Source organism: Symsagittifera roscoffensis, chromosome 1 (assembly GCF_963678635.1).
Source record: "Symsagittifera roscoffensis chromosome 1, txSymRosc1.1, whole genome shotgun sequence".
Lineage (NCBI taxonomy): Eukaryota > Metazoa > Xenacoelomorpha > Acoela > Convolutidae > Symsagittifera > Symsagittifera roscoffensis.
This window is the reverse complement of record NC_087062.1, coordinates 96,593,827-96,619,517: the sequence shown is the minus strand read 5'-3', so window position 1 is coordinate 96,619,517 and position 25,691 is coordinate 96,593,827. Positions and strand designations below refer to the sequence as shown.

Sequence of the window (25,691 nt, the reverse complement as noted above, 5' to 3'; positions counted from 1 at the left end):
TGCGATTGCCCGAGCTGTCCTACCAAGTAGCTCAAGGCAACCTCTGATCGAAAATTCGTAAAGTCTATGAAAAAGCTCTCCCACACTCGGACTGCTCCAAGTGCACGAGAGTAGGGAACAATTTTTCTTCTCAAGTGGGTGTGTATTTGCCTAATACACCCACCGAGGTCTTCTTTTATTTGTTCCCGGATTGCCCGAACTTTTCTATTAAGTAGCTCAAGGCAACCACACGACCAAAATCACAATCAAAAAAAAATTTCTTGTTCGGGTACTCCTGATACACCCAATGTAGAATCCAAAGTTGATCACAAATTTCCGGGTCAAAATGGGTTCCTATGATACTGATAAGCACGCCTAATATCCTAATATGATCCTAATTAAATGGATATTTTCCGTTTCCCAAATTGCCACAGAAGGTTTATTCAATTCTCTAACAAGGAAGATCGTCAGAAGGTTTAAGACACTCCGGAGGGTTACCTCGGAGGGTATCTTGATCACCCAAGTCACTTCGGAGGGTATCTTAATCACCCAAGTTACTTTGGAGGGTCCCCCCTAAATTTACTAAGGAGGGTCAATAAGATGCTCAATATGCTCCGGAGGGTTACTTCGGAGGGTACCTCCAAAATTTTCAAAATTTTTGATCTCGCTTAGAAGGTTCTCCCACTAGCTTCAAAAAGCGTCAAAACAAGCTAAAAGCTCTAAGGGGAGCTGTTTTAACTTCTTTGGGTGATCTCGTGGAAATTTTCCACTAAGGAGGGTTGCTAAGGGGTTTAGCTGACTCCGGAGGGTTACTTCGGAGGGTTCCCCAAAAATCGAGAAAAAAGGTTATGCCACCGTAGTAAAGCCTCTGAGAGCGGTCTACCTGGCTTAAAACTAGGTTGGCTGACTCGGTCAACCTTCCCAGTAGGATAAAAGGTGATTTTATTAAAATTTTATACCGCTCGGAGGGTTCCTCTTGATTTGGACCCTCCGAACCAACAAATTCTGAAAAATTTTTCTTTTCCGAAATAATCAACCCAAAAACGGTTGCGATTCGGAAAAGTGGTCAAAAACTTCGACTTATGGTACCAAAATTATCCCGATCGGATAACTAGTCTTCGAGAAATCGCCAAAAACGCGTTCGTCAAAATGGCCTTTTTTCACCACCTATATAGGTTCTGAAAGACTTTTTCCGCAATTCCGGTCGAAAGTGCCTAAAAATACTTGAAATGAGCGTAGTAGCCCTGTACGGCACTGGAATTATGCAAAAAACCGGATCAAAATTGGTTTAGAAACAACCTTCCCAGTAGGATAAAAGGTGATTTTATTAAAATTTTATACCGCTCGGAGGGTTCCTCTTGATTTGGACCCTCCGAACCAACAAATTCTGAAAAATTTTTCTTTTCCGAAATAATCAACCCAAAAACGGTTGCGATTCGGAAAAGTGGTCAAAAACGTCGACTTATGGTACCAAAGTTATCCCGATCGGATAACTAGTCTTCGAGAAATCGCCAAAAACGCGTTCGTCAAAATGGCCTTTTTTCACCACCTATATAGGTTCTGAAAGACTTTTTCCGCAATTCCGGTCGAAAGTGCCTAAAAATACTTGAAATGAGCGTAGTAGCCCTGTACGGCACTGGAATTATGCAAAAAACCGGATCAAAATTGGTTTAGAAACAAAAATTTGGCCAAAAACTATCAAATTTGGACCCTCCGATTCCTTCCTTTTCCAAACCTTAAGTCGTTAGCTCTATCCACGGAGCTACTCGGAGGGTTACCCAAAAATTTCTCTAGTAACCGAGCACGTTATGCTAGCACGCTCCTAACGCAAAAAATTTTATTGCTCTAACTCTAAAAACTCAAAAACTCGATCCCCAAAACAGATTGACAAAATACAGAAAATTATCAAAATTTTGATCAAAAATTTTCCGTTTTTCTTACTTCTACTGAGTCTTTTCTCACGCGGTTTCTTTAGTTAGGGGGATCGAACTACGTAGCTGCTCTCTATATAAAAGCTTTTTGCCTATCGGAAAAGCTCGGATATCCGAAAATTTGGGGGTCTACAGTTTGGTCGAAAATCGGGTCTAGAAATCGTGTTTCTTGGGTCTAGATAGGAGATAAGTAATATATAATAAGGATATTAATCTATTAATAGTCGTTAATGAATAGTACTATACCCTCCTTTGCACCAAAATACCCGAGTTAAGACCCTTAACTCGGAAATTTGCAATCGATGGAGGGTACAATCGGACCGCGCCAATCGTGCCCCCCACCACTTAAGTTTTAATGAAATAGTACTCCAACGATACTAAAATTGCTTCAACGATACCCAACAGTCGTTGCAGATGTTGCCCTTGATGTCCCTGTTGAGTGTGGAGCACGTCGGTCAGCTTGCCACTCTACCCTCCGGTCACCGGCAAAATCACCATTAACGTGCTTAAACACTCAAATTACACCCGAGGGAGGGTATCCAACCCTTCACCAAAACACACAATCTTTCTATCAGAAACGATATAAATCAATCTGAAACAACAACAAATAGGAAGCTCAGATCACATCTCGTCCGGAAATAACATATAAACTCACTTTATGTTTTTTACTGTTTTTGGTCTTTTTTGGATTTTTTACTATTTTTTGTACTTTTTTGTTTTTAAATAAATTTATTTTTGGCTTTTTCTTGGTTATACACTATTTTTGTTTGGTTTTACGCTTTCTCTTTAATTGTTTTTGGTCCCGGGACCTTGGGACAAGCGGGCTCATGACTTCCCACCTAACCCTCCGGCCCCCGGAATTTTCGGTGTTAACTAAGTTAAAAAGCTAAATTGCACTAGGCGGAGGGTACGCACCTTCCCCCTAGTACAATAACGGTCATTAAGGCCTCTAACTCGGGCATACGCCCGAAGCGGAGGGTTCGTCGCTGAAACGCTTGCTGATCATGATGGTTTCATGCCTTTAACAGGCCCACCCAGGAGCGCCATAAAAACGTCTATGTAACATTCGCCCAAATATCACACAGCGACGGAGCGTAGAAAAAGCACCTATTAACGACTGGCAGGCGTCAGTTACCTTAATTCTACTCGTTTTTCACCGTCTCGACCTTGCCAGTTGATTTTCTGGTCTGTCTAGGGCAAAGTAAAAAGTTACTATTTTTAGGCCATCAGTCAAACGACTTTTGATCAGCTTTCGTTTACATGCGAACACAACCACATAGCTGAGTCTCGGATCCTCAGACTACGTGATTGTCATTAAAAACACGGCTCAAACAACCTATTTTATTATGTTTTTGTGTGACAGTTCTATATTAAATCCATTTGAGATGGATTGACCCTTTCCTTTTTCTATCTACTCATGTCCTGAAATATCAAATAATATTGGTGTTAATTAAGATCTAGGACATTACAGCAGCTGTTATGGTTAGTTTATACAGTCCCTTCACATAGACAGTCTCTCTGGGGGACCAAGCCTCCGCTCCCGTGATTTTCTTGAGATAACGCTCTTATCTCTTATATTTCGTGTCCCGGGAGGGTTCCGTGGTATAATTCTTCCCCCCACTGAAGCCTCCTTCTCCACTAAAATTCGTCTCTAAGGTTCTTATCGTGTGTTTTTGCCACGATAAGAGGCTTCGTAATTTTCCGTCTCTCGTACGACTGTTCTTCACAATATTTGGTGTTGTTCTGATTTTCGTCACTTTTCAGTCAAAATGGCCGTCTTTTCTCTATTTCTCAGAAATGTTCACTCTTTAATCGAAATTTTGAAAATAAAAATTCTAGAACATTCTGACCCTCCTTCGCAACATTTTTTTGTTCGTAAGGCCTTTAGTCTTTTAATTTCACGTCGCCGGAGGGTTGTGCTGTGTCATCTGGCAGAATGGCACACTGATTTCAAATAGAAACAGAAACATGAATTATTTTATTGCGTTCACAAAATGTGACGCCACCGCCACCACCAAAGAAATATGTTTTTATTCCCTTGCAAAAGGAAGGGAAATGCTATTGGAATAATTCGTATAACGTTTTAAGCATTGAGAATTGAAACGACTATTCTCATTCAATACGAATAATAACGATTCCTCTCGTAAAGTACGAGCATACGAAACCTTCTTCTCGTAAAATACGAATGTACGAATAAAGAATACGAAGTTAAAAGAAACTTCTCATTTGATACGAAAAGTGGCGTGATTTCCCCATTTCAGTATAAATAGAAGCTCAAAACTACGAGAATTCATTCCAACAACTTCTCTTCTACCACCACCACCACTCTCCTCAACCACCCCAACCCTTCTCTAAAATAATATTCAATCTCAGAGAAAATATCTCCAATCTCACCGTAAAAAATAAATATTGAGTCAAAAGGCAACTTGCTGTAAATTCATACTAACTTCTTTTCTAATAAAATATTTCTCAGTGAATTTTAGATTTACTTTCTAAGATAGAAAGTAGAAAAGATCCTTTATTCCTAGCAAGCGTTTTGTCCGACGTATATAGTTTTGCTAGCGTAATATTATATAAACCAAAAGCCGCCCCTGTAAAAAAAACGTTTTAATGATAGTTTTTAAGCAAACACCGTTTGTTTGAAAAAAAAATTTATGTTTTTTTTTCTTTTTTCAAAAACATGGTGATAAAATAATGTTTAGAAAAACTTTATTCAATTAAATTAAATCAATTGTATTGAAATCATAAAAAATCAGTTTTTTGGCTTTTTGCTCTCAGTTTTCCATACTTTACGCCCAACTTGGAGAAACGACCTTCCTAACCAGCCCTCGCAGCCACTGCTGAGACCGATGTAATTGTTCTTATAATTAAATTAGATTCCATGAGCTGTATAAAACACATTAAAAAACACTGTTTTGTATAGCACGCTTTTTATTCCATGTCAAAAAACGACACGTCAAAAAATGAACTCACGTGTTCGTATGTCCACGCGTGTGAAACAAAACATGTGGCTTCTGATACGAGAAGTTGGCCGGTCTCGTCCCGCTCTGAGGCATATAGGTCCACATACGCACATCCCGTGGACGCAGTGGCAGGCTTCACGATTGTTTCACTCACCTGAAGACACAATGATGATAACATAGTGAAAAGCAGAGCTGTTATATATTTTTTAGTTGTAAAGATTTTTGCTATCTTTTGGGAAAAAACATGTTTTCACGAGGAGTGGTAACCACTCAGTGGTTCAATACAAAGTTTGGAAAATAGAGCATCTTTGTTTTTCTCAAATCGTCATTAGGAGCGACAACTCGTGTGCGCTTGTCTTACAGGCGCCGATGTCATTCTTTTTCGAAGTGAAAAAAAAGTGTTTGTTGTATTTCAGCCCAGATATCGACTCAACAGCTAGGTTTTTTTCCTTATTTACTAAGCGCTCATTGCTGGTTGAATGCTTAGTAATTTTATCCTAAATTATAAGTCTCACCTTAGATCGTCAAATTGTCTTGACAAAAAGTAGAGTAGAAACAATAGTTAGAAAAGGTATGAATTAATAGTTGGTTAGATACAAAGCACTGGGTTTTTAGATTATATAAATGAATCGAACAGCTTAAAGAAATATACCTATGAGGGGAGGTTGAGCTAATCTTATTTTGTTCATCAATATTTTATCTTCTTACTAAGGTCGGTGGCTGATTAGTATGTGTGGTTGCCCTTGATTTTGTCCAAGTCAGCACTTCTGGTTTGGTCGTCAGTATCGTCTTTGCCGTAGTCCTTTGGGTACTTGTAGTCCAGACTTCCTCAAGTGTGGGTCTCTCGAGTATCTCGATTTATAATTTTATCGAACTTTAAATGAGAATTTATTCTCTATTTTATTTGTGAAAAAAGGCTACTTTAATTTTATTGTAAAGGCAGAAAAGAAAAATTATTTATTTTGAAAAGATCTGACTGAAGAGATCTGACTTGCTGCTTACTGAGCAAAATGAAACACTGAAGATTTCAGGCCAGTCCTTTTGCTCATAAGCATAAACCGGCGGCTGATTCAATCTTTAATTATTCAGGTTTCACCTGCTCCTTTGTTCTCCCTTTCTAATAAGGGAATTTTCAACTAGTTTTTATTTGATTTTTTCAAATCAAATATCTTCAACTTATTAGTCCTCTTTGAAGAAAACCGCAGCCTTCAGTTTGTCTGATTAAAAATTCATATTACTTTCTCTGATGCATCATATTGCAGGTGCATCTATGCTAAATCAAAGCAAGGAGAATTTTAGTGCAGCCGGCAAGACTGCTAAATATTTATCCAGTTTGTTTCAAGTTAAGTTAAAAGGGACGTATTAATAATCGCCGCCCTTTTAAAATATTGAGCATGAAAAAATGAGAAAAATTGGGCAAGTATTTAAAAAGGAGTGGATTTTCAAAACAAGATTTTATAGTCCTAATAAGAGTAAATCAGTCAATATCTGATTTAGTGAAAAGAGGCTTTAATTTAAATGGCACGCTCCAATTTAGAATTGGGTCGTTAAATAAACAATTAAGACAATGGTCTTTTGTCTGTGTAGTATTTCTCAATACTACAACTCACCCCTTTTTTTTAGAAAATTAAGCTGTTCGATTCTTACAGTTACCATGGTGAAAATTTAAACACTTTAATGGTTAAATACTATAGTTATAAAATTTAAAAAGAACATCAAATGAAAAGGTTGAAAAGATAAGTTAGGTTTTATCTAGAGCTTCCTTCCGGCTTCTAGCTCCACATTGTATGATCTGAGGATCGCTATCTTCCTCTGTGAAGCCTCAAGTTTTTGTTGCAACTTCACGATTTTCTTCTTTTTAATTTTGTTTTTGATTCATAGTCTGCTCATTCCTTCCGTAAGTTGTTGAATGTCGTCCTGTTCTTCCTATCTGTTTTTTATATGGTTCGGAAGAGCAGTTATTCCTTCGAACGGGATGGTGACTTGCGTGCCTCCTGCCTTGAGGATGTAGCCGTGTTCCTCCCTCTTCTTTAATTTCCAGAAGTTGTTTTCGTTCTTTATAATCACTTCTGGCTGGGTTATGAAGTCAATAGGCATCATCGCCTTTTCCATTGTCGTTGAGTTGACGACTTCTATGAACGATGGCAGTTTCCATCTGTTATAATTTTCCTTTATTGAGTACTTTAAACTCGTTATATATTTTGGATTTCCGTATCCAATTTGGTTTCTCTGCACTTCTGCAGTTCCAATCATTGGGTTAAACTAGGAAAATTGCGAGGGTTCTTATTTAACCCGTCGTCCATTGACAAAGATTGTACTGCTACAGGTTTTCGTTGTTTCTTCCTGCGAGGCAGCTTTCTTTTAAACTCCTCTGGTGCTGGGTCTGCGTTTCTGCAGTTCCAGTTTAAAATTGGGTCGTATTCCATTTTGCTAAACATCAATATAAAATGACCAAATATTCAAAATCCCGAATTACATTCGGATATTAAGGCTAATTATCAAATGTTTGAACAATGAAGGACAAAGTGTAAAATTGTATATATATATAAAAGGTGGAAAATATAATCTTGTGGTTTCACACAAACCCACCACGGAAAACAAATGAAGAAAGACGATCATGGTGTTTATTAACCACAGGAATACAAATGAAGAAAGACGATCATGGTGTTTATTAACCACAGGAATAAAGCACTTTACAACACTGAGTTAAGCTCAGATATTAAACTTATGTAGTTAAAGCAAAAAATGGAAATGTGGGCATTAATTAACCCCTAATTTTAAATGTATGTCCACCTGGTTGTCATAACCAGTAATTTTTGTTTCATTTTTTGGTAAGAAAAAGAAAATATTTGAATTAGAATCAAATCAAAATGAAATATCGAAGAAAAGGAAAATTGAACAGACAAATTGCAAACTGTATAATATTCAAAAGATAAGTGTATTAGTTTCTCTTTGGTTTTAATCCCCTGCACCAATCCATGTTCACAGTTTTAGTAAAGAAATGTTCATCTGATTTTAGCGATGTAAAATTTTATGTAAATAATCATCATAATGATGCCGTTCACTTATCAAAGTGTTGCTTCGGAAATTTACTTTTTTAAGGTTTAATTGCCTGCATGTTGTGGATTTTGAACTACCGAATTGATATTTTGGCCAAATTGTGAGGAGCGAATCATAAGAGTCTTAAAGGCTGCATACAGCCACCAACAAGCATTTGAGTTGTTGAAAGAATATGGTACCATAATTTTAAAAAGGCTACATGAAGCCACCAACAAATGCTGGCATAAATCTGCGGCGGGTCGGGTCGAAAAACATTGTTCGCCCATTTTATGATAAAGAATATTGGTGAAAATTTTACTCAATGTGTTGAGAAGAAAGAAGGCGAGATTTCCCTTTTTGATGAATTTCTTCTAGTTTGCATTTTGTAACTTGAAAACTACAAAGATAAAAATTAATGTCATCGGTCCCTACTTGGGCCCTAAGAGGAATCCGATGGTGCAAATTAACTTCGCAGAAAGAGTTTGTTACAATTTTACATTGGCTAGTTCTTTCATCAAAGGTTTTACGCTATTAATTCTCGTTATTATACGTAGGGTAATTTGACATTCCCTTAAGTGTAATACTGAATTTTCAGTTAATAAAACCGCCTGAAAATGAAATTATTATAGACTCGTAAAACTGTAATATTTGAAACTCCTGGCCTTTTGCAACTTTTTTTTGCAAATATGTTGAAGTCGAAAATCTTTTTTGTCTAAGCCATTGGGTTCCGATTCCTTTATCTTTATTTGATTTTGAGGATGGTCCAAAATTGTTAGCGTACTTGACTGTTTTCGATCTCGGTTAAGAATTAAATCGTGTTCATGCATTTTGGCATATCCTTTTGGGTGTCATAAAGAACCGCTACTCATTGTAGTATATTTGTAGGATAATACTAATTTTTTATTTTTTAGTAAGGTTGAATTAGATTTACTGCTCAGCATACAAAACGTTAGGTAAATTTCACAAACTTAAAGCGTTATAAAATCTTTAATGAAAACTTCACATTTATAAATATTTTAAAGCAGGAAGAAACGGGTTTATTTTATTTCTATGTTTTCAAACGTTTGGCCTATTACACCTTTGCTTATATCTACTTTTGATTCTCTGGAATTTTTTAGTACGATAGGCATTGACTTAATTTCATTCCTACAATAAGTGCTTTTTGCATTGATGCCTTTTTGTTCTAAGGACTTATCAATTCTAAGCGCTGTTCCTACTTTGAAAACTACGCCTGCTGGAGAAATTGAAATAACGCAGGATGATTTTGGTGCAATAGTTATATTTTTATCAAGAAATACATTTTGATAAAAGCTTAGATATGGATAACTTTTGCTTCTTATGACACTGATAGGAACTGTTATATCTGGGTATTTTCTTAATTCTAAGTTTAAATTTGGAAAATTTAATGATTTAAAGTTGTGAGACATGAAATCCATTCCTAATATATTTAGATCGCATCCGTTCTCGGCTGAAATCCATGCTTTGATTTTTACCGGATTATCAGTGTTTGTACCAAAACTTGATTCAAAATTAGTATAACCTATAAGTTTAAGTTTTTCTCCATTTACAGCAACTGTGTTTGATCTAGATTTATTTAGCTGTAGAGGCTGTATTTTACAATATTGTTCATAACTGTCAAAATTAATAAGCGAACATGTTGCTCCAGTGTCTAGTAGAAATTGTGTTTCCAGACCGTTATTTTTATTTTTGTCTCCGACGGGATGTTGGTATAAGTTGATATATAATTGTATTTTTGGTTCAGACGGAGACTGATCTAGTTTAAATTAACAAATTCACACTCATTATCTGTATAGTCTCCTGGAATGTCATCATCACTAAAGTTGTGGATCTGGTAAGGTGAAATATAATAGTTTTTTTCGTTGAAGGGTTTTTTACTGTTCGACCTGTCAAGCGATTGAGAACTTTCATCGAAGTTTGACAAATGCATGAATTCTTGTTGGGGATTTATGTCATTGAAATTGTTATCTACTCTTGACCTACTCTTGCTATAGTTATGGTAACTTCTGTTTGAATTCTCTCTTAATTGAAGCGAGTCATAGTTTTGCTCCTGTTGATCATTATATTTAAAGCAATGTCTTATCGTATGGCCTGACATACAACACCAGTTGCAAAACATTGGGTTGTTTTGTTTGTTTCTATGCTCCTTTGGGGTATAAGCTGCGTTTATTTTATGATCCTTCATTAGTCCTGTCAACTCTTTAATTTGATCCTTTATTCCCTCTATTTCCAACTTATTATCTATGCTACTGGATGCTGTTCCGATAAACTCACTACTTATTGCAAAACTTAAGTCTTTTGTAGCAATATGATCTTTTAATTGTTGCCAAGTTGCGGGTGGATTCTCAATTAGGAGTTGATGAGCCTTTTGTTTTAAGCCTGGCGGGCTTAAGCCACGTACAAAGAATTCCATTTTCTTTAATGTTCTTTGATCATCATTAAAAATTGGATTAGGCCATCCACGGTCTACTGCGGTGCTTAATCTATGTACGTAGCTTTTAATTAATTCATCAGGTTGTCTTTTTATGTTTTCTGCTTCTATTCGTCTCCTATACTTATCCTTATCATCAGTGAATCTATCTATGAATTGATCTCTTACATCATTCCAAGGTAAGTTTGCTGCTAATCCCTGATACCATTGAGCGGCTGGACCTCTTAATATTGAACCAAATAAGGCTCTTTGTCTGTTATCATATGCGTCTTGTTCATCACCTGCATCTCCTGGTCTAGTGCCTAGGGAAAATGCTATCTTTTTCTCTACTATATCAAGAAAATCTCTTGCATCTTCATTCGGATCTAAGCCGGTAAACTTTTCGAGAGCTAAATCTGGGTATGCTACTACGTTTGCCATCTTTGTTTAAATCACTCAAAGTTTGTTAACAATATATAAAGGGTTTGGATGTGTTGTGTACTGATCAATTGTTCGGACTGAAATAATTGTATTTAAGTTACAATCAAGTTTGCTGGGTTCAATGAATACGAATTTTTGTTAGATAGATCAATAGTGCTATGGGGCTGATTAAGCTTTTTTAAGATAGAAGTTATCTCTGGGGTATTGCTGCTGGAGAGAATGGTTAATTCGTGAATATTTTTGTGTGGGTGTTTGGACAAAATTGTGATTTGATCTTTTTGGATATTGGTGATATACCAAATAATTTTTGTGGATTTAATTTTTAATTTTAGTTTTAAATTATATGCTGTTGTATTTACTTGATAAAAGTTGGTCATAGCATTTTACATTCTTTTAGGGACATAAATATTTATCTAGGGAATGATAAACAATATAAAAAATATTTAGATTTTTCTTATGAACTTGTTATGATTTTTAATTTTTGTTAAGGAAAATTTTGTGTTTTTTTATAAAAAAATGATTAAAATTCAAGTAGTTTTGTGCTTTGGTACATTATGATATCAAAAAGCAATCGGGAGTGAAGCAATTAATCGCTCTTCCGGTGTACAAATTATGATATTTGGTATTTTTATTTGCTGAAGAATTGTGTCAATTTCTGGAGTATATCGTCGAAAGAAGACGTATAATTCGTGTTTATCTTCATTAGGGTGTTTTGTTAGTATACTAATATGGTTTTTTGTAGTGTTAGTGATATACCATATGATGTTAGAGACTTTATTTCCTAATTTGAGTTTTAAATTTATTGTCAACAATTTTAAAATGTGTTGACATTAATTTCACAATGTTTGTTTTCTTTTTCTTAAGCCAAGTTGTACTATTTGATTAGTATGTCCTAAAGTAATGAAAACCTCTTAAGAAATATTGAATATTAATAAAGGTTATTAATAATAAAATAAGAAAGAAAGAAAAATTTTGGAAAAAAAATTTCTAAAATTTTTTCTAAGTTTTTCAAGTTTTTATTCGCTGAAACCTTATCTGAAACCTGAAACTTTCTTCAAGATAAGTTTAATTGATGCTTTTGATATGAGTAACAATATAACTATATGCCGTTTGGGCTATTATTGGCTCAAAACTTAATTTTTTTGTTAAAATATTTTACAAAAATTTTTTGATTGAAATGATCATCTGAAACCTGAAACTATGGTAGCTGAAGTTGAGTTTTTTAGTCGTAAAATTGTCTAGAAGCTTTAGTATACCTAGTTTATGCTTTTTCTTGCAAAAAAATTCGAGAAAACCGAATCGTTTGATATCTTAAACTTAGTTTTTGAAATCTTAAACCTAAAACTCTTAAACTCTCTCAAACTCGGTGCATGAAAATAAAAAGTTGGTTTTTGATAGCTGGTCTAGTGTAAATTGGAATTTTGAACCGGTTTGTAACTTCAAAATCAAAAATTTGTTTGCGGAAACCTAAGTTTTTGGGGCTGAAACTATGATTTCTAGAACTGAAACTATGGTTTGACCACTTGGTTTTAGAATTTTGAGATTGAAAATTTAGGTTGGTCTCTCTAATATATTTCTATTCCAGCAAAAAAATTGCCAAAAAGATGAAAATTTTAGCCTAAAACGACGATTTTAATTTTCTGAAACTATAAGTTTGAGGGCTCAAACTAACACCTTCTAGAAGTTTTTCGAGTTCAAAAATTTGTTAGTGCATTCCTATTATCTTTCAATATTTTACAAAAATTTTACTTGGGAAGCAAGATTTTTGGGTCTGAAACCAAAAACACCAATTCTGAAACGTACGTTTCAGCCTTAGGAACCAAATTTTAAAATTGGTTTGGTGGGTTTTAACACCGTTAGTTTTCTTTAGAAAGTCAAAATTCGGCGTTCGGAGCTCAATTTTGAGACCAAAAACTCAATTTTTGTGTTCTGAAACCTGAAACTAACAAAAACGTACCATTTAAGACCAGGTTTTTGACTAATGGTATCCAAATTTGGGTTTGACTAGTTCAATTTTTGCTGTTTTACCCGAATCCGTTTACAGAAACTTAAAATTTTGACCGGAAACTATATTTATTTTAACTAAAACGTTTGAACCTATAACTGAAACCTAGACTGAAACCAAAACTTTTGGCTGGTAAAAATCAATTTTTTAGTGCTTATGCTATCATATGAAACCTATTTTATCAATATAAAGTGGATGTGTCAGTGTTTTAAACTTAGTTTTTGTTGTGAAACCTGATATTTTTGTGCTGAAACTAAAACTCGGTGTTTGGTGTTATGTGGTTAACGTTTAAGATTGGTTTTAGTGCGTAATCTTTTTGTTAATTAGGTGTATATTTAAACTGTGTCAAAAAAAACTAATGATTTATCAAAAAACACTCAAATCCGTTCCTTCCTTTTTGGTTTTTGTTATTTTCTTCCTTATTTTCAGTAATTGGTAGCTTTACTGATGGATGATTTAGGTTTAAGTTACGTTAAGATGGTTAGAATTAAAATGAGTTTAAGAAAACTTGAGGATAAGCCTCGAGAATTGATGAAGGATTAGGATAAATAGCAACATCCGTGGATGGTTTGAGATAATGTGATGAAGAATTCAATTTATCATACAATTTAGGGTACTCTTAGATCGCACATATGACCACTTAACCCCCTCGAAAAAATAAATGAAGATATTTAATAAGTTTTTGAGCACTTTAGTTTAACACAGAATTTCGTTAATTTTAGTGATGATAACTTTAAACTGAAGTTTCGGCAAAACTTTAGTGGATTACTGGACAAAACGGGTATATCTTACTAGCGGACTTAGGCAGAGAACGATTCTTTCAGAAATTTTATATATTATTATAATAATAGATAATAGTTAAGTTCATGAGCTAATGTCAGTTAGAAAGCCGTCTAATAGACCGTCTAATAGATGGAGGAATATCGTGGGCGACTGCTAGCGCAGGGGATGCATTTCGCAAGAACCCTACCAGGAATATCTGTCAAGTAGAAGACAATGAAATTGTGTTTCTATCGAAAGATACCCCTTGTCTCTGGCTTTTTGAGGTTGAAAACTAATCTGACAAATACTCACAGATCCTAATAATAATATGTTTTTTGAATTTTAAAAGCTGTTTCTAGTTTGTTGGAAAACGAATTTCTTAAGGAGTAGTTCTCTGCTGCGGTCGCACCAGTTTTACTAAGCCGTCTTTGCTGGTTGAATGCTTAGTAATTTTATCCTAAATTATAAGTCTAACCTTAGATCGTCAAATTGTCTTGACAAAAAGTAGAGTAGAAACAATAGTTAGAAAAGGTATGAATTAATAGTTGGTTAGATACAAAGCACTGGGTTTTTAGATTATATAAATGAATCGAACAGCTTAAAGAAATATACCTATGAGGGGAGGTTGAGCTAATCTTATTTTGTTCATCAATATTTTATCTTCTTACTAAGGTCGGTGGCTGATTAGTATGTATGGTTGCCCTTGATTTTGTCCAAGTCAGCACTTCTGGTTTGGTCGTCAGTATCGTCTTTGCCGTAGTCCTTTGGGTACTTGTAGTCCAGACTTCCTCAGGTGTGGGTCTCTCGAGTATCTCGATTTATAATTTTATCGAACTTTAAATGAGAATTTATTCTCTATTTTATTTGTGAAAAAAGGCTACTTTAATTTTATTGTAAAGGCAGAAAAGAAAAATTATTTATTTTGAAAAGATCTGACTGAAGAGATCTGACTTGCTGCTTACTGAGCAAAATGAAACACTGAAGATTTCAGGCCAGTCCTTTTGCTCATAAGCATAAACCGGCGGCTGATTCAATCTTTAATTATTCAGGTTTCACCTGCTCCTTTGTTCTCCCTTTCTAATAAGGGAATTTTCAACTAGTTTTTATTTGATTTTTTCAAATCAAATATCTTCAACTTATTAGTCCTCTTTGAAGAAAACCGCAGCCTTCAGTTTGTCTGATTAAAAATTCATATTACTTTCTCTGATGCATCATATTGCAGGTGCATCTATGCTAAATCAAAGCAAGGAGAATTTTAGTGCAGCTGGCAAGACTGCTAAATATTTATCCAGTTTGTTTCAAGTTAAGTTAAAAGGGACGTATTAATAATCGCCGCCCTTTTAAAATATTGAGCATGAAAAAATGAGAAAAATTGGACAAGTATTTAAAAAGGAGTGGATTTTCAAAACAAGATTTTATAGTCCTAATAAGAGTAAATCAGTCAATATCTGATTTAGTGAAAAGAGGCTTTAATTTAAATGGCACGCTCCAATTTAGAGTTGGGTCGTTAAATAAACAATTAAGACAATGGTCTTTTGTCTGTGTAGTATTTCTCAATACTACACTTATAACGATGGATCGCGTTTTTATGGATATACATGAATCCTTTAATGAATAAAAAATCTCGGACAAGTACATAATCCGTTCTTCTTCTTCGAGGTTCTTCGAAGAAACAATTAATAATATTGTAATTCGAGTGCTGGATCGTTCGCTGCCGGCTTTGCTCAACCAACTCGAAGTGAAGTCCCTATCTTCTTTAAATAATGGGGAAAGACCAAAAGAGGACATGACTAGGGGTACATAAATGGGATTTCTGAGTTTATAAAGCAACATTGAAAAAGTAAAAAAAATGAAAATTTTTATTTTCCTTCACGAAAAATCTGTACTATAGATTTACTCCTAGCAAACGGTCATATTCAACAATTTCAATTAATTAACTGATCTGAATATAATTGTTTTTTAAAATCGGAAAAAATTCAACTTAGATCTCGACAACATTTGTTTCAAAACCAATAATTAAAAAACGTCATTTCCGATAGTTGGAAATAGTTAATTTTCCGATATCGGAAATATTATTTGGTGAAAACCTATAGATATATGTGCTGAACAACAAAGACAGTTGCCATTAGGAAGAACACAAAAATTGGTTCCCAGCGGGACAGGAACTGCCGACTTGAGCTAGCGGAAGTAACCGATTCGGAAAAAAACTAAGATATCATTCCGTATATCTTCAAGATATCGGAATTAACAATATGTTAAACATATTTCAACCTTTTTTGACAGTATTCTTAAAATATAGCTGATAAAAGTAAAGTAAACTGCGGCAGTAAAATCAGTTTCATCCACTAACAGTGAATATGATATCTACTATATATAGCAAAACATTACTGATAGTATTTCAGATCGCCGAACATGCTAAAAGACCTTTTCCTAACTAATTGCATTTAATGAATCATTCTGGCAAAGTTTTGTAATTCCCCTTTTCCCCTACATGCAGTGATGACCAAATAAATAAATTTTATTGGAATAATCGCGATTTATTGGATGGTTATATTTCATTTATTGTTTCATTCGCAATTTATTGCATATTCGGCTTGATTTCGATGATTTTGTTCTGAAGAAAAAAATTATTGGAAAAATGCAATAAATTATTCATTCGGAAGAAATCAAACTTTCGTTGAAATTTTTCACATTTCGTATGGTGAGGCTTTTTTTTAGCTTATCAACCACCATATTTTTCATTATTTTTGCGAGAAACATACTTTCTGCAAAGCTTTAGGTTTGATTAGTTTGATGCAACCTATAAGAAAGCAGTAACACTTGAGATTTTTCACCCTTCAAACAAAAATCCAATAAAAACTAACTCATTTTTATTGTAAAGATTTATTGCAATCGCGATTTAAATCGCGCTAAAATCTGTATTTATTTATTGGTTTACTTATTGCATCCAATAAATTTCCAATAAATTTTTTTTGTCATCACTGCCTACATGTAATTGATTGCCGCTTTCTGACAAAACGTCTTTCCACTACATTTGCTATTTGATGTGCCTCGATCAGCACGCAGCTGAAATCTTATTACTTTGATTTCACCGACAAGAAATTGCAAAATACGCTTACCTGAAGATCAATTGGGTTTGGAAAAAGTGAGCAAGGGGGTTAGCCGTTGGGCTTTTAGCTCAGCCGTTATTTCACAAATTAGATAGTCTTAATCACCAATTTAGCCCAATATCACGATAAAAATGTAATTGTATGAGAAAGTTTTGACCAAAGGTTTTACTTTTTGAGAATATATTCTTTCTATATATAGAAACCGTTTTCTTGAAAGACTCTTGAATGCCATAATATCGGATACTATTTCAATCAAAGGAATTTTCAAAGAAAATCAGAACTGGGATTTTTCTATTTAAAAAGGCAAATAATGACTTGCATTATAATTGCAATAAACTATTGCACATTAAAATATATTGCAATGTAATTATTGCTGGTATTTTTTATTGCAATGTTTTGTCAATTGGCTAATGCAAGGCCCTGATGTGAAATGCATAGTTTCCAAGTAGAAAAAAAACCTGAAGATCGTACCTGATAAAGGTTCCATTGTTTTGTTTCGAGGTCATTTTCGTGAAGAAGTTTTTTGATGAGTGGAACAGAAAGTCCGAGGGACTTCGGGGGAGCTGAAGTGTTCACAGCCGGGGACACAAATTTTGTTTCTCGAGGAATGCGTGTTTGATTCATTTGAAATTCGGCAAATAAATGCTTTCGGCAGCTCAGACACTATTAAGTACATTCGTCAGAAACAAAAACCAATCTTGCATTGAGCTGAGCGTTTATATACGCAAGCGTTTATTTGTTCACAATCAAAGTTGGCTTCGGTGAAACTGTATATAGTTAGTTTCGGCCAATCAAATTCGCTGCCAACATCACGTAAAGCACAGTACTTATGTAATTGTGCGTATATACATGTAGAGAAACGTACCACTGCGTACGACTCACGTTTTCGCACAGATAAATGTAAGTAGGGACGACCATTTATGCATATAAAAGCGACCTGTTTATGTGCGTACGTATACAAATGAAAATAAATGAAACTTTTGCTTAATTTTCATTGATTTCTAGCAAAATTCCTCCGTTTCATTACACTTTTGGAGCTCATGGTCACAAAAAGAAGCCATTCTCAGTGAATGAGCCTTTACTGCGCTAAAGAACTATGTTTGCTGTCTCATAAAACTTTCAATTTTACATGGTGGAACAAGTGGTTGCGGGTAGAATCAACTTTATTCAGAATTAATCGTTTTTGGTGCAGAATACTGGAGTTTTTTGCAGAGTTTTTACAAAAAATGGGGGATTTATGCAACTTGCGTACGTTTTTGCGCATAGCGCAGAAAAGATGGTATTTATGCAACTTGCATGCATTTGTCGTCCCTACAGATAAGAGAAAGAACGATAGTAATTTACAAGCTAGACGTTAAAAACATCGTTTAAGCACTCTTTAAGCTTAATCAGGGGTTCCTAATATGGTATGGCAATATTATGGTCCTAGAAAATTTTCAAAAATAAATAAAGCCATATATATTTTTGAAAAAATAAATAAAGGCCATAATTTTCATAATAGAAAAAAAATTTCATGAACAATTGGTTCAAATTCATGACGAGAAAACAAACTTTTCTGACATATAGTAAAAAGTATTTTCTTAGTCCACTGTTTGTTCTATGACCTTCTTGACAGTGTGAACTCCCCAGAACTGCTTGTTGATCATTAGAAACATGTCTTGCTCAAATGTCTTGCTAGTTGTCAAAGTCTGGTCTCTCGGTGAGCCCGATTTCATTCAATTTTTTCCGATTTTCCCTCTCCGAAATATGGTTCAAATAATAGCAAAAAAATTTTAAAAAATAATGGTGTTTTTAATTTCTTAAAAATACGTTATTTCCATATATGGTATGGCCATATATTTCCATACAATTATTTATTAGGAACCCCTGAGCTTAATTCCTTTAGGCCTATTAATTAATATATTAATGGGTATACCCAATGGATTCAATATATTAACTGTATATATATACAGCAGAGAGTGGATTATCCACCGTGGATATAATAACCTCAAAATATTACACAAACAGTGTGGCACCGAGGTACCCCTGTTTGTATGCTATTTATATTGGTTTATATATATGTCATCATTTACGCATTGTCATTCTTTATCATGTCCCCATCTTGCATTATCAATTATGTTGTGTCACCCATACAATGTCACCCCACTTACATTCCTTCATCCATGCAATGTATCATTTCATACGTTGTCTTTCATCGCATTCGCCTTTATGATACTTCTAGTAGTGGTGCCTTACTCTAGCGCGCTTGCGTGCTAGAGCTCACATTCATTTCACATTAATTATATACCAGCCATGGCTAAATCTGGCGATGTGAAGCCGAAAGCTCAGACCGTAGTTTTTTCTCAAGACAGTGTTTACGCGGTGAGAGTGTAATCTTAAGTCTTGTGTTGCTAAAGCATTGACACTCAGAATTACTGAGTCTTCGACAGTTTGATACAAAGTACATCGTCATTTGTACATTCACGAGTACGTGTCACTCGCCAGGTTAGCATTACTAGCGCTCTCATTTCATTCAATTTCTCTGATTCACTCTTGATGTTTTTTATACGATTTACAAAGAAACGAGATTCCATGTCTTGCTAGTTTTCCTTTGTGGAAGGTTTTAGGAAAATAGGGTAAGGTCAAAACGGCATGTACTATTAACATTAATTTCCTTTAATTTTTCACATGTTGAGTTAGGACTGGAGTGTATAACTCATAGAGTAATTTCGGATAGGGTACACCGTCTGCTCGTCACGCTATCTTATTTTCGGCCGGATAGATTCGTGCAACTTCTTAGTCTAATACCGATCCTAATCTTACTCTTATACTATCTAGTCTCAGGGTGTTTAACTAGTCTCTGCTAGGCTCAATAGATCTAGGGTATACTGGTTTATTGCGGCTGCTGAAGTACTCGGGAGAGTGCAACTAATTTCTAAATTAAATTCAAATCTCTCTGGTGCTGAAATTACAAGTAACTTCAGCACTTACAAATAAGTGGGTTGTTAGTTAGATGGATCGTGATTGGTTAATATTAAATACTTTACATTGGTAAAACATTTAATTTATCCAATCATAAAATGTAGTTTAGATCAGGTTCCACCCATCCGGGTTTTACAGAGTTTTTTAGAACAGTTCTTCTGTAATTCGAGGATGGATGATGGACGTTGGTATTTGGCGAACATCATAATTTTCTTCCGCTTCTTCTTTGTTAAAGAAGTTTCAGGAAGCTGGAGTTAGGGACATAAGACGTTGTGTTCTTCTTGTGACAACGACTGAGTCTCTGCAACAAAATCAATTCTGATTTCAGAATGGTTGGCTATGTCAGGTTTTTCTGTTCTTCGGGGAGAACTTCTTTTGTGTCTGATCTAGCTTGGGAATGGCGTGGAGATTGTGCGTGGAGGGGATGCCTGGTTACTCGGATCTGTACGTACACTTGGGTCATCGAGGTGGTCATTGGTCTAGTTCAATGAAGTCCTTTTCTGCGAGGTCAAGTCGTACTCTAAATCCTTTGAGTTGTGATTGTGAGCGGCATATTGATTGTAGTTGGTCATTCTCTCTCGAGTGTGGTGGGGTGGTCTTGTCTTTTGATGTTCGTCCTTGGTGTTGTATTCTGATCTATGTATTGCATCATGTGATTTTACATTTTATAAAACTTTTATTAGTTTAATATTTTTTAATTATGATTTTAGTTAGTTGTTTTCACAAAAGCTTTTTGTTTTAGTTCGGTTATTTTGAAGAGTTACTCACCCTTGAGTAGCTCTTATTAAAAATAGAGGTGTGGTCACAAAGCGTGGATGTAGCGCGGTGGGTTAGGCCGGCTATAGAGCATGCTCAGGACGTCCTTCCTGGTGGGTTAGGCCAGGGGTGGAAGTATGATTTCATGCGGTTTTTGTGAGGGGTCCTGTTATGTGACAACGTTTTATGTTGGGTTTGTTGTGGTCTTTCTTATGTCTTGTTGGTTATGTACTTTTTCCAAAAATCAAATTGTTTGTGGTATGTGTTTGTCTTTCGACTTTTTTGTGTTTTATTATTTCTTTCTAAGACTTTATAATAGTCTTCAAAAGAATAAATTATCCAGTTTTAAACTGGGTTAATCCGGTTTGGGTACCGTTGGTTTCCTTTTCTAAGTCATGCTGTTATTCTATGATTTGTGGTATTTAGTAAGCTGCGTTGGTTAGTTTTGTTTAGTATATGATTCCTTTCCAACCGGGTTAAAGGAAAGTTTGAAACATGTTATTTTATGTTAGAGTTGTTGAGTGTGAAAACTTGAAACTGAAATTCATTATTTTAAACAATTCTTCGTGGGCGAGCTGTGCGAGTGTGGATAGAATTTCTGTGCGAATGAATGAAAATATCAAAAGGTTAGTACTGCATTTGCATTTAATTAATTTACTACATAGAATTTGGAAATTTACTGCTAGTCATGGGGGAATATTAAGATACAAATTTTCATCATAACTAGATTTACTGCTTGGGGGGAAAATTTTATAGATGAATTTACTGCATTGATTATTAAATTTATAATTTTATAAGTGTAAGAGATTAATAGAATTTTTAAAATTGTTTGATGAATTTTTCGATTTTTATTTGTCCTTTTTGGTTTTTGTAGGTGATTGTCTGATGAAAGCTAAAAATCTAAAGAAAACATGAATAAAGAATGGTGAGTTTTTAATACTGTAATTAGTTAGTAATATTTATTTAATTCATACTTACCTGTTAGTCGTCGGGGAAAAAACCGTGAGGGAAAATGTCGTGAATTAGTTCTGAAGTTGTTAGTAGTTTGGCTAAGATGCGGATGATATTTTTAGTCTGAAGTAGTGGCCAAAGCAATTGAAGTGCCTTAATAGTGGTTAGTTCTTCAGTGCCTACTGCAAACTCATAAGGTGTGTTTTGGATTAAGTTATATAATTTGTGATTAAATTTAGTGTTGTGGATGAATTCTAATATTGGGATTTCTATAGGTTGTACAAACTCGTGCGGGATAAGGAAGGGTCGGTTTTCGTCGGCATTGAAGGTCTTGATGATGGGACAGAAGATGTACATTTGGGTTATGGGGTCGTAATTACGAAGAATACCATGAAGGTTAGTGTCTGTAATACAATATGTGAAATTTAGGAAATATGGTGAAGTGTATTTTGAATTGATGAATTGAAAACGATGGTGTGGTTGTCTAGAGGGGGTGTGTAGGTCAAAGTGATTTTGGATGAAACGATAGTAACTGTATGTATGGGTTTGTTTAGTGCGCAACATAATATCGTGTGAGCAGTGCAAATCTCTTTCGTGTGGTGCAAGGAAATGAAAGGTTAGTGAAAAGATTTGGAAGCGTTCTTTAAAACTTTCGTATGCTTGTGTGTCTGTTAGTGCTTCTGAAATAATGTGGTCATATTTACGGTCGAAGATGTTTAGTGTAAATACATATGGTGTCTTGATGAAAAATTTCTCGGTGATTTGTGGATTAGCGAAGCGATCGTCGTCTAAGAATTGATCTTGGTTAGCTCTGATGATGTTGTGATCGTAGTATTCTAGTGTATATTCATTAGCTCTAGGTGCAGTGTGTTTTTTTAGTGATTTTTTATATCCAACGTAAGTAAATTGTCTAGCGGTTAGTGGTGTAGTTAGTCGATATAGCATGTCTTTATTTCGTTCTATATCGATGGAAGTGCTGGATAAAGGTAAGCAAAGAGGGTTAGTGAAATGATAGTATGAGGTCCAAGAGAGAGTGGGCATTAAAACGTATTCATCTACAAAGTTGCGTGTTTCGTTAGCGTCGTGAGGGGTGTTTAAGGTGTATTGTGGAAATGAGGGTAAGGTGATAGCTAAAAATTCTTTAGTGTTAGTATGCTGGGGGTGGTTGATGTATTCACGGGCTGTTCCTGGTTTTGCTGGGAAAGGATGGTTGGGGAATTTTCTTTTAAAAGTGCGATAAGCTCTATTAGTGTTGAGTGAAGATATAGTGGATGTGGATGATGGTGTTAATGATTCAGTATAATTTGAAGAGGGTGTAGGGGTAGGGGGGTTGGATGAATGTATAGTGGAGGAGATTTGGTTTATGGTCGGGGTGTTAAGGTGGTAGGGTTGTTGTTGGAGGGTAATAAAATTATCTAGCTCTGGGGAGATTCGGGGGGTGTCTGGAGAATGAGATGATTGGTCAGAATGGTATGAGGAGTAGGTTGGGGTAACTTGGGAAGCATAAGAGGGTGTGGAAGTGATTGGGTCAGGGTTATTGGGCAATATGGGTTGAAAAGGGGGTTGAGAAAAATTAGAAGGGTTATGAAAATTATTGGATGGGGATGGTTCTGAGTCGGCAAATTCATCGGGGGTTTCAATATTCGGGTTATTGAGCTGTGAGATGGAGTATAAAACTGAAATATGTGAGTTAGTGTCGGAATTCATGCCTGATGTTACATTGCTAGATGGAAAATCGGGTGGCGGAAAAGCAAAAAGTGGTATGATTGGGATTGGAGAGGTAAGATTGGTTGGATGGGAATTTGATCGGTGTAGTGATCCAAGTTGTCGGCTCATCGTGGGCTAAAAAAATTATTATTTTGAGACTGAAAAGCGGTGGTATGGGGTTGTTCAATAATTTGTTCATAAGTATTATCATCTTGTGATTGATGTGTCATTATATGTTGGATGGGACTTTGCGATGTAGTGAGTCGAAAATTTGGATTATGTGTGATTGCTAAATTTCGAAAATTTCGTGGGACTAGGGATAGTGGATGGTTATGTGGTAGGGGTGGTAATTGTGGTGCCGTTGGCGTTGTGTCTACATTGTTATGTTCTTCGTCGTATGTGTTTTGTCGTGTTGCTATTTTTGTGTTATATTCTTTTATTTGTGCGTCTAAAAGAATTTTGTTTATAGATGTGGAAAAAATTCCGAAAAATCCTGCAAAGAGTATGCGTGCTACGCTTGCTTGTCTATTTACTTTTGTGTGTATAGCACATGTGTTGTAGATTCCTTTTAAAAGTGAGAAAAGAAATCCAATAAAGTTAAACATTGCGTATAAAATAGTCAATTTTTCTAAGATGTAGTAGGGCCATCCTAGAAAATCAAGGATTTCATTCTTGAGTGTAACAAAACTAAAAATGTTGATTGGTGATATATCTTGGGGACGGTATTTTTCGCCGTTTAGATATATATAATCTTTAATGTCTTTAAAATATCCGCTATAGTCTTGCGTGTAGATATCGGCAAATCCTGCGGTTTCTGCAAGTTTGCGTAGATTTTGGTCAATTGATTGCCTTTGTATAGTGTCCATTTGTGTTAACAATTCTTGAAATTGTTGTGTTCTAATGTGATGTTGAATATCTGATTTTGAGTATATTCCTATTGATTGTAAGTCTATATTTGGGTTTCGAGCAATAGCGCGAATGCTTTCTGGTGAAAATTTTTTGAGTGGTTGCATTAATGTGGGATATGGAGTGAGAAGATAATATTTATTTTCATCAGGATTTAGTTGTACTACATTGTGGCTATTTTCTGATCCACATGGGACTGCGGTATCCCAGAAATAGGTTCTTCGTGAAAGTGTATCCACGAAATGTACTTTATTCTTATAAAAGATAGGGATTCTTTTATAACAGCGTTTATCTTCAAAAACGTATAGTGGTGATACTTTTTTAGTGCAAGTATAAAACCATAAGATGTTTCCTTCATAGTCTAAAAAATTTGATCTATTTCCTGATAATAAGTATCCTGCATAGGGTATTTTTAATACTGCTAGTGCAAGTGATTGTAATATTTGTGTTCGTTCTAATTCACATAGTTGGTGTAGTGTTTCTAATTCGGAGAGTGACATTTCTTGAAAAATGCGGCTAATTGTATAGTCTAGTTTCATATCCAAATGAATATCATAGTGAATATTACCGAAATATGTAGTATTCATTAGTGATAACTCTTGTAAACGTGTGCTATGAGCGTCTTGGGGTTTTAGATGTCCACCAGGTTGACCTATGCTTTTTTGAAATTTAACTGGTATATATGATGTTCCTTCATTTTTGCGTTTACTTGTGGCGTATGGGTCGATTTTTATTTTTCCAGTGGTCATGTCGAATCCATTTTCGTATTCAACTAGTATTTCAGAGTATTGTGTTTTATGAAGTGGATTTCTATATTTACATGCAAGTTCTGTTTCTTGATATATTTGAAAACGTGTTAATTTATTTTCTATTTTGTGAATGTTTCGAAAATCAGTAGTTATTTTTCGTGATGGATTTACTTGTTCATATGGTATTGATTGTATGAAATATTTGTCGTGAAATTTGATCATACGAGCGTGTACTCTTGCTACTTGAAATGTTGTACATGTATCTTCGGGGAACCAAACAATTGTTGCTTGTGTTCTCGTTGTAGGGTCGCAATAACCTTGATCATTTTTACAAGGTAATCGGATTCCTTGATAGATCATTGTATTATCAGATAAATCTCGTGTGAGTTGTATTTTTTCGAGTTGTATTTTCCAATCGAAAAACATTATTTCTTGGTATCCTTTATTTTTTGTGTCTGCTTTGCAGTTTGATGGGTTATTTATACCAATGTGTGGTATCCAATGTTTATCGTGTAGGTCATAGGTTAATCGTCCGTGTGCGCCGTTATACGGGTATTTGTCGTCTAATTTTATATGTCCTTGGTGTCTTTCAAGTTGTGATTGATGTACGGAGTCTGAAAAAACTTGAAAGTTAACTAACTTTCTTTCGGAGTTTTTATTTTGTGTGATGTTTAATCTAAGTAATTCATTCTTACAATCGTCGGGATTGAGATGTAAAAGACGTTCTATATTACTCTGATAGAATGATTCATGGTCAAGTCGGTTTTTGTTTCCGTTGGAGACTTGTGAACAATGTACTTTCTTTTCGGAGAATGTTGCTGTAAATTTATAACCTGTAACTGTTGTTGCTCGGGCTTTTGAATAGAGTGTTGCTATTACATTTGTGGTTTCTATAGCTTGTGGTTCTGTTTCACATTGTGACACTTGATTTATTGCATATTTGTGTAGTGTTTTTTGTTCATTTTCTTCACAATCGTAATGTGTTACTAATAAATCTTGTGGT

General features: G+C 35.0%; 1 protein-coding gene across 1 annotated transcript in view; it reads right to left on the bottom strand.

The window, feature by feature from the left end:
- LOC134841159 (uncharacterized) overlaps window positions 1–17,556 on the bottom strand; it is a 57,310-nt gene extending 39,754 nt beyond the window's left edge. The window contains exons 1-2 of the mRNA XM_063856965.1: window positions 17,130–17,556; window positions 4,884–5,027 (exon numbers count right to left, since the gene is read on the bottom strand). Coding sequence (XP_063713035.1) covers window positions 4,884–5,027; window positions 17,130–17,282 — 297 coding nt within the window. The 5' untranslated portion in view covers window positions 17,283–17,556. The remainder of the gene's footprint in view (window positions 1–4,883; window positions 5,028–17,129) is intronic.
- Window positions 17,557–25,691: the final 8,135 nt, after the last annotated feature.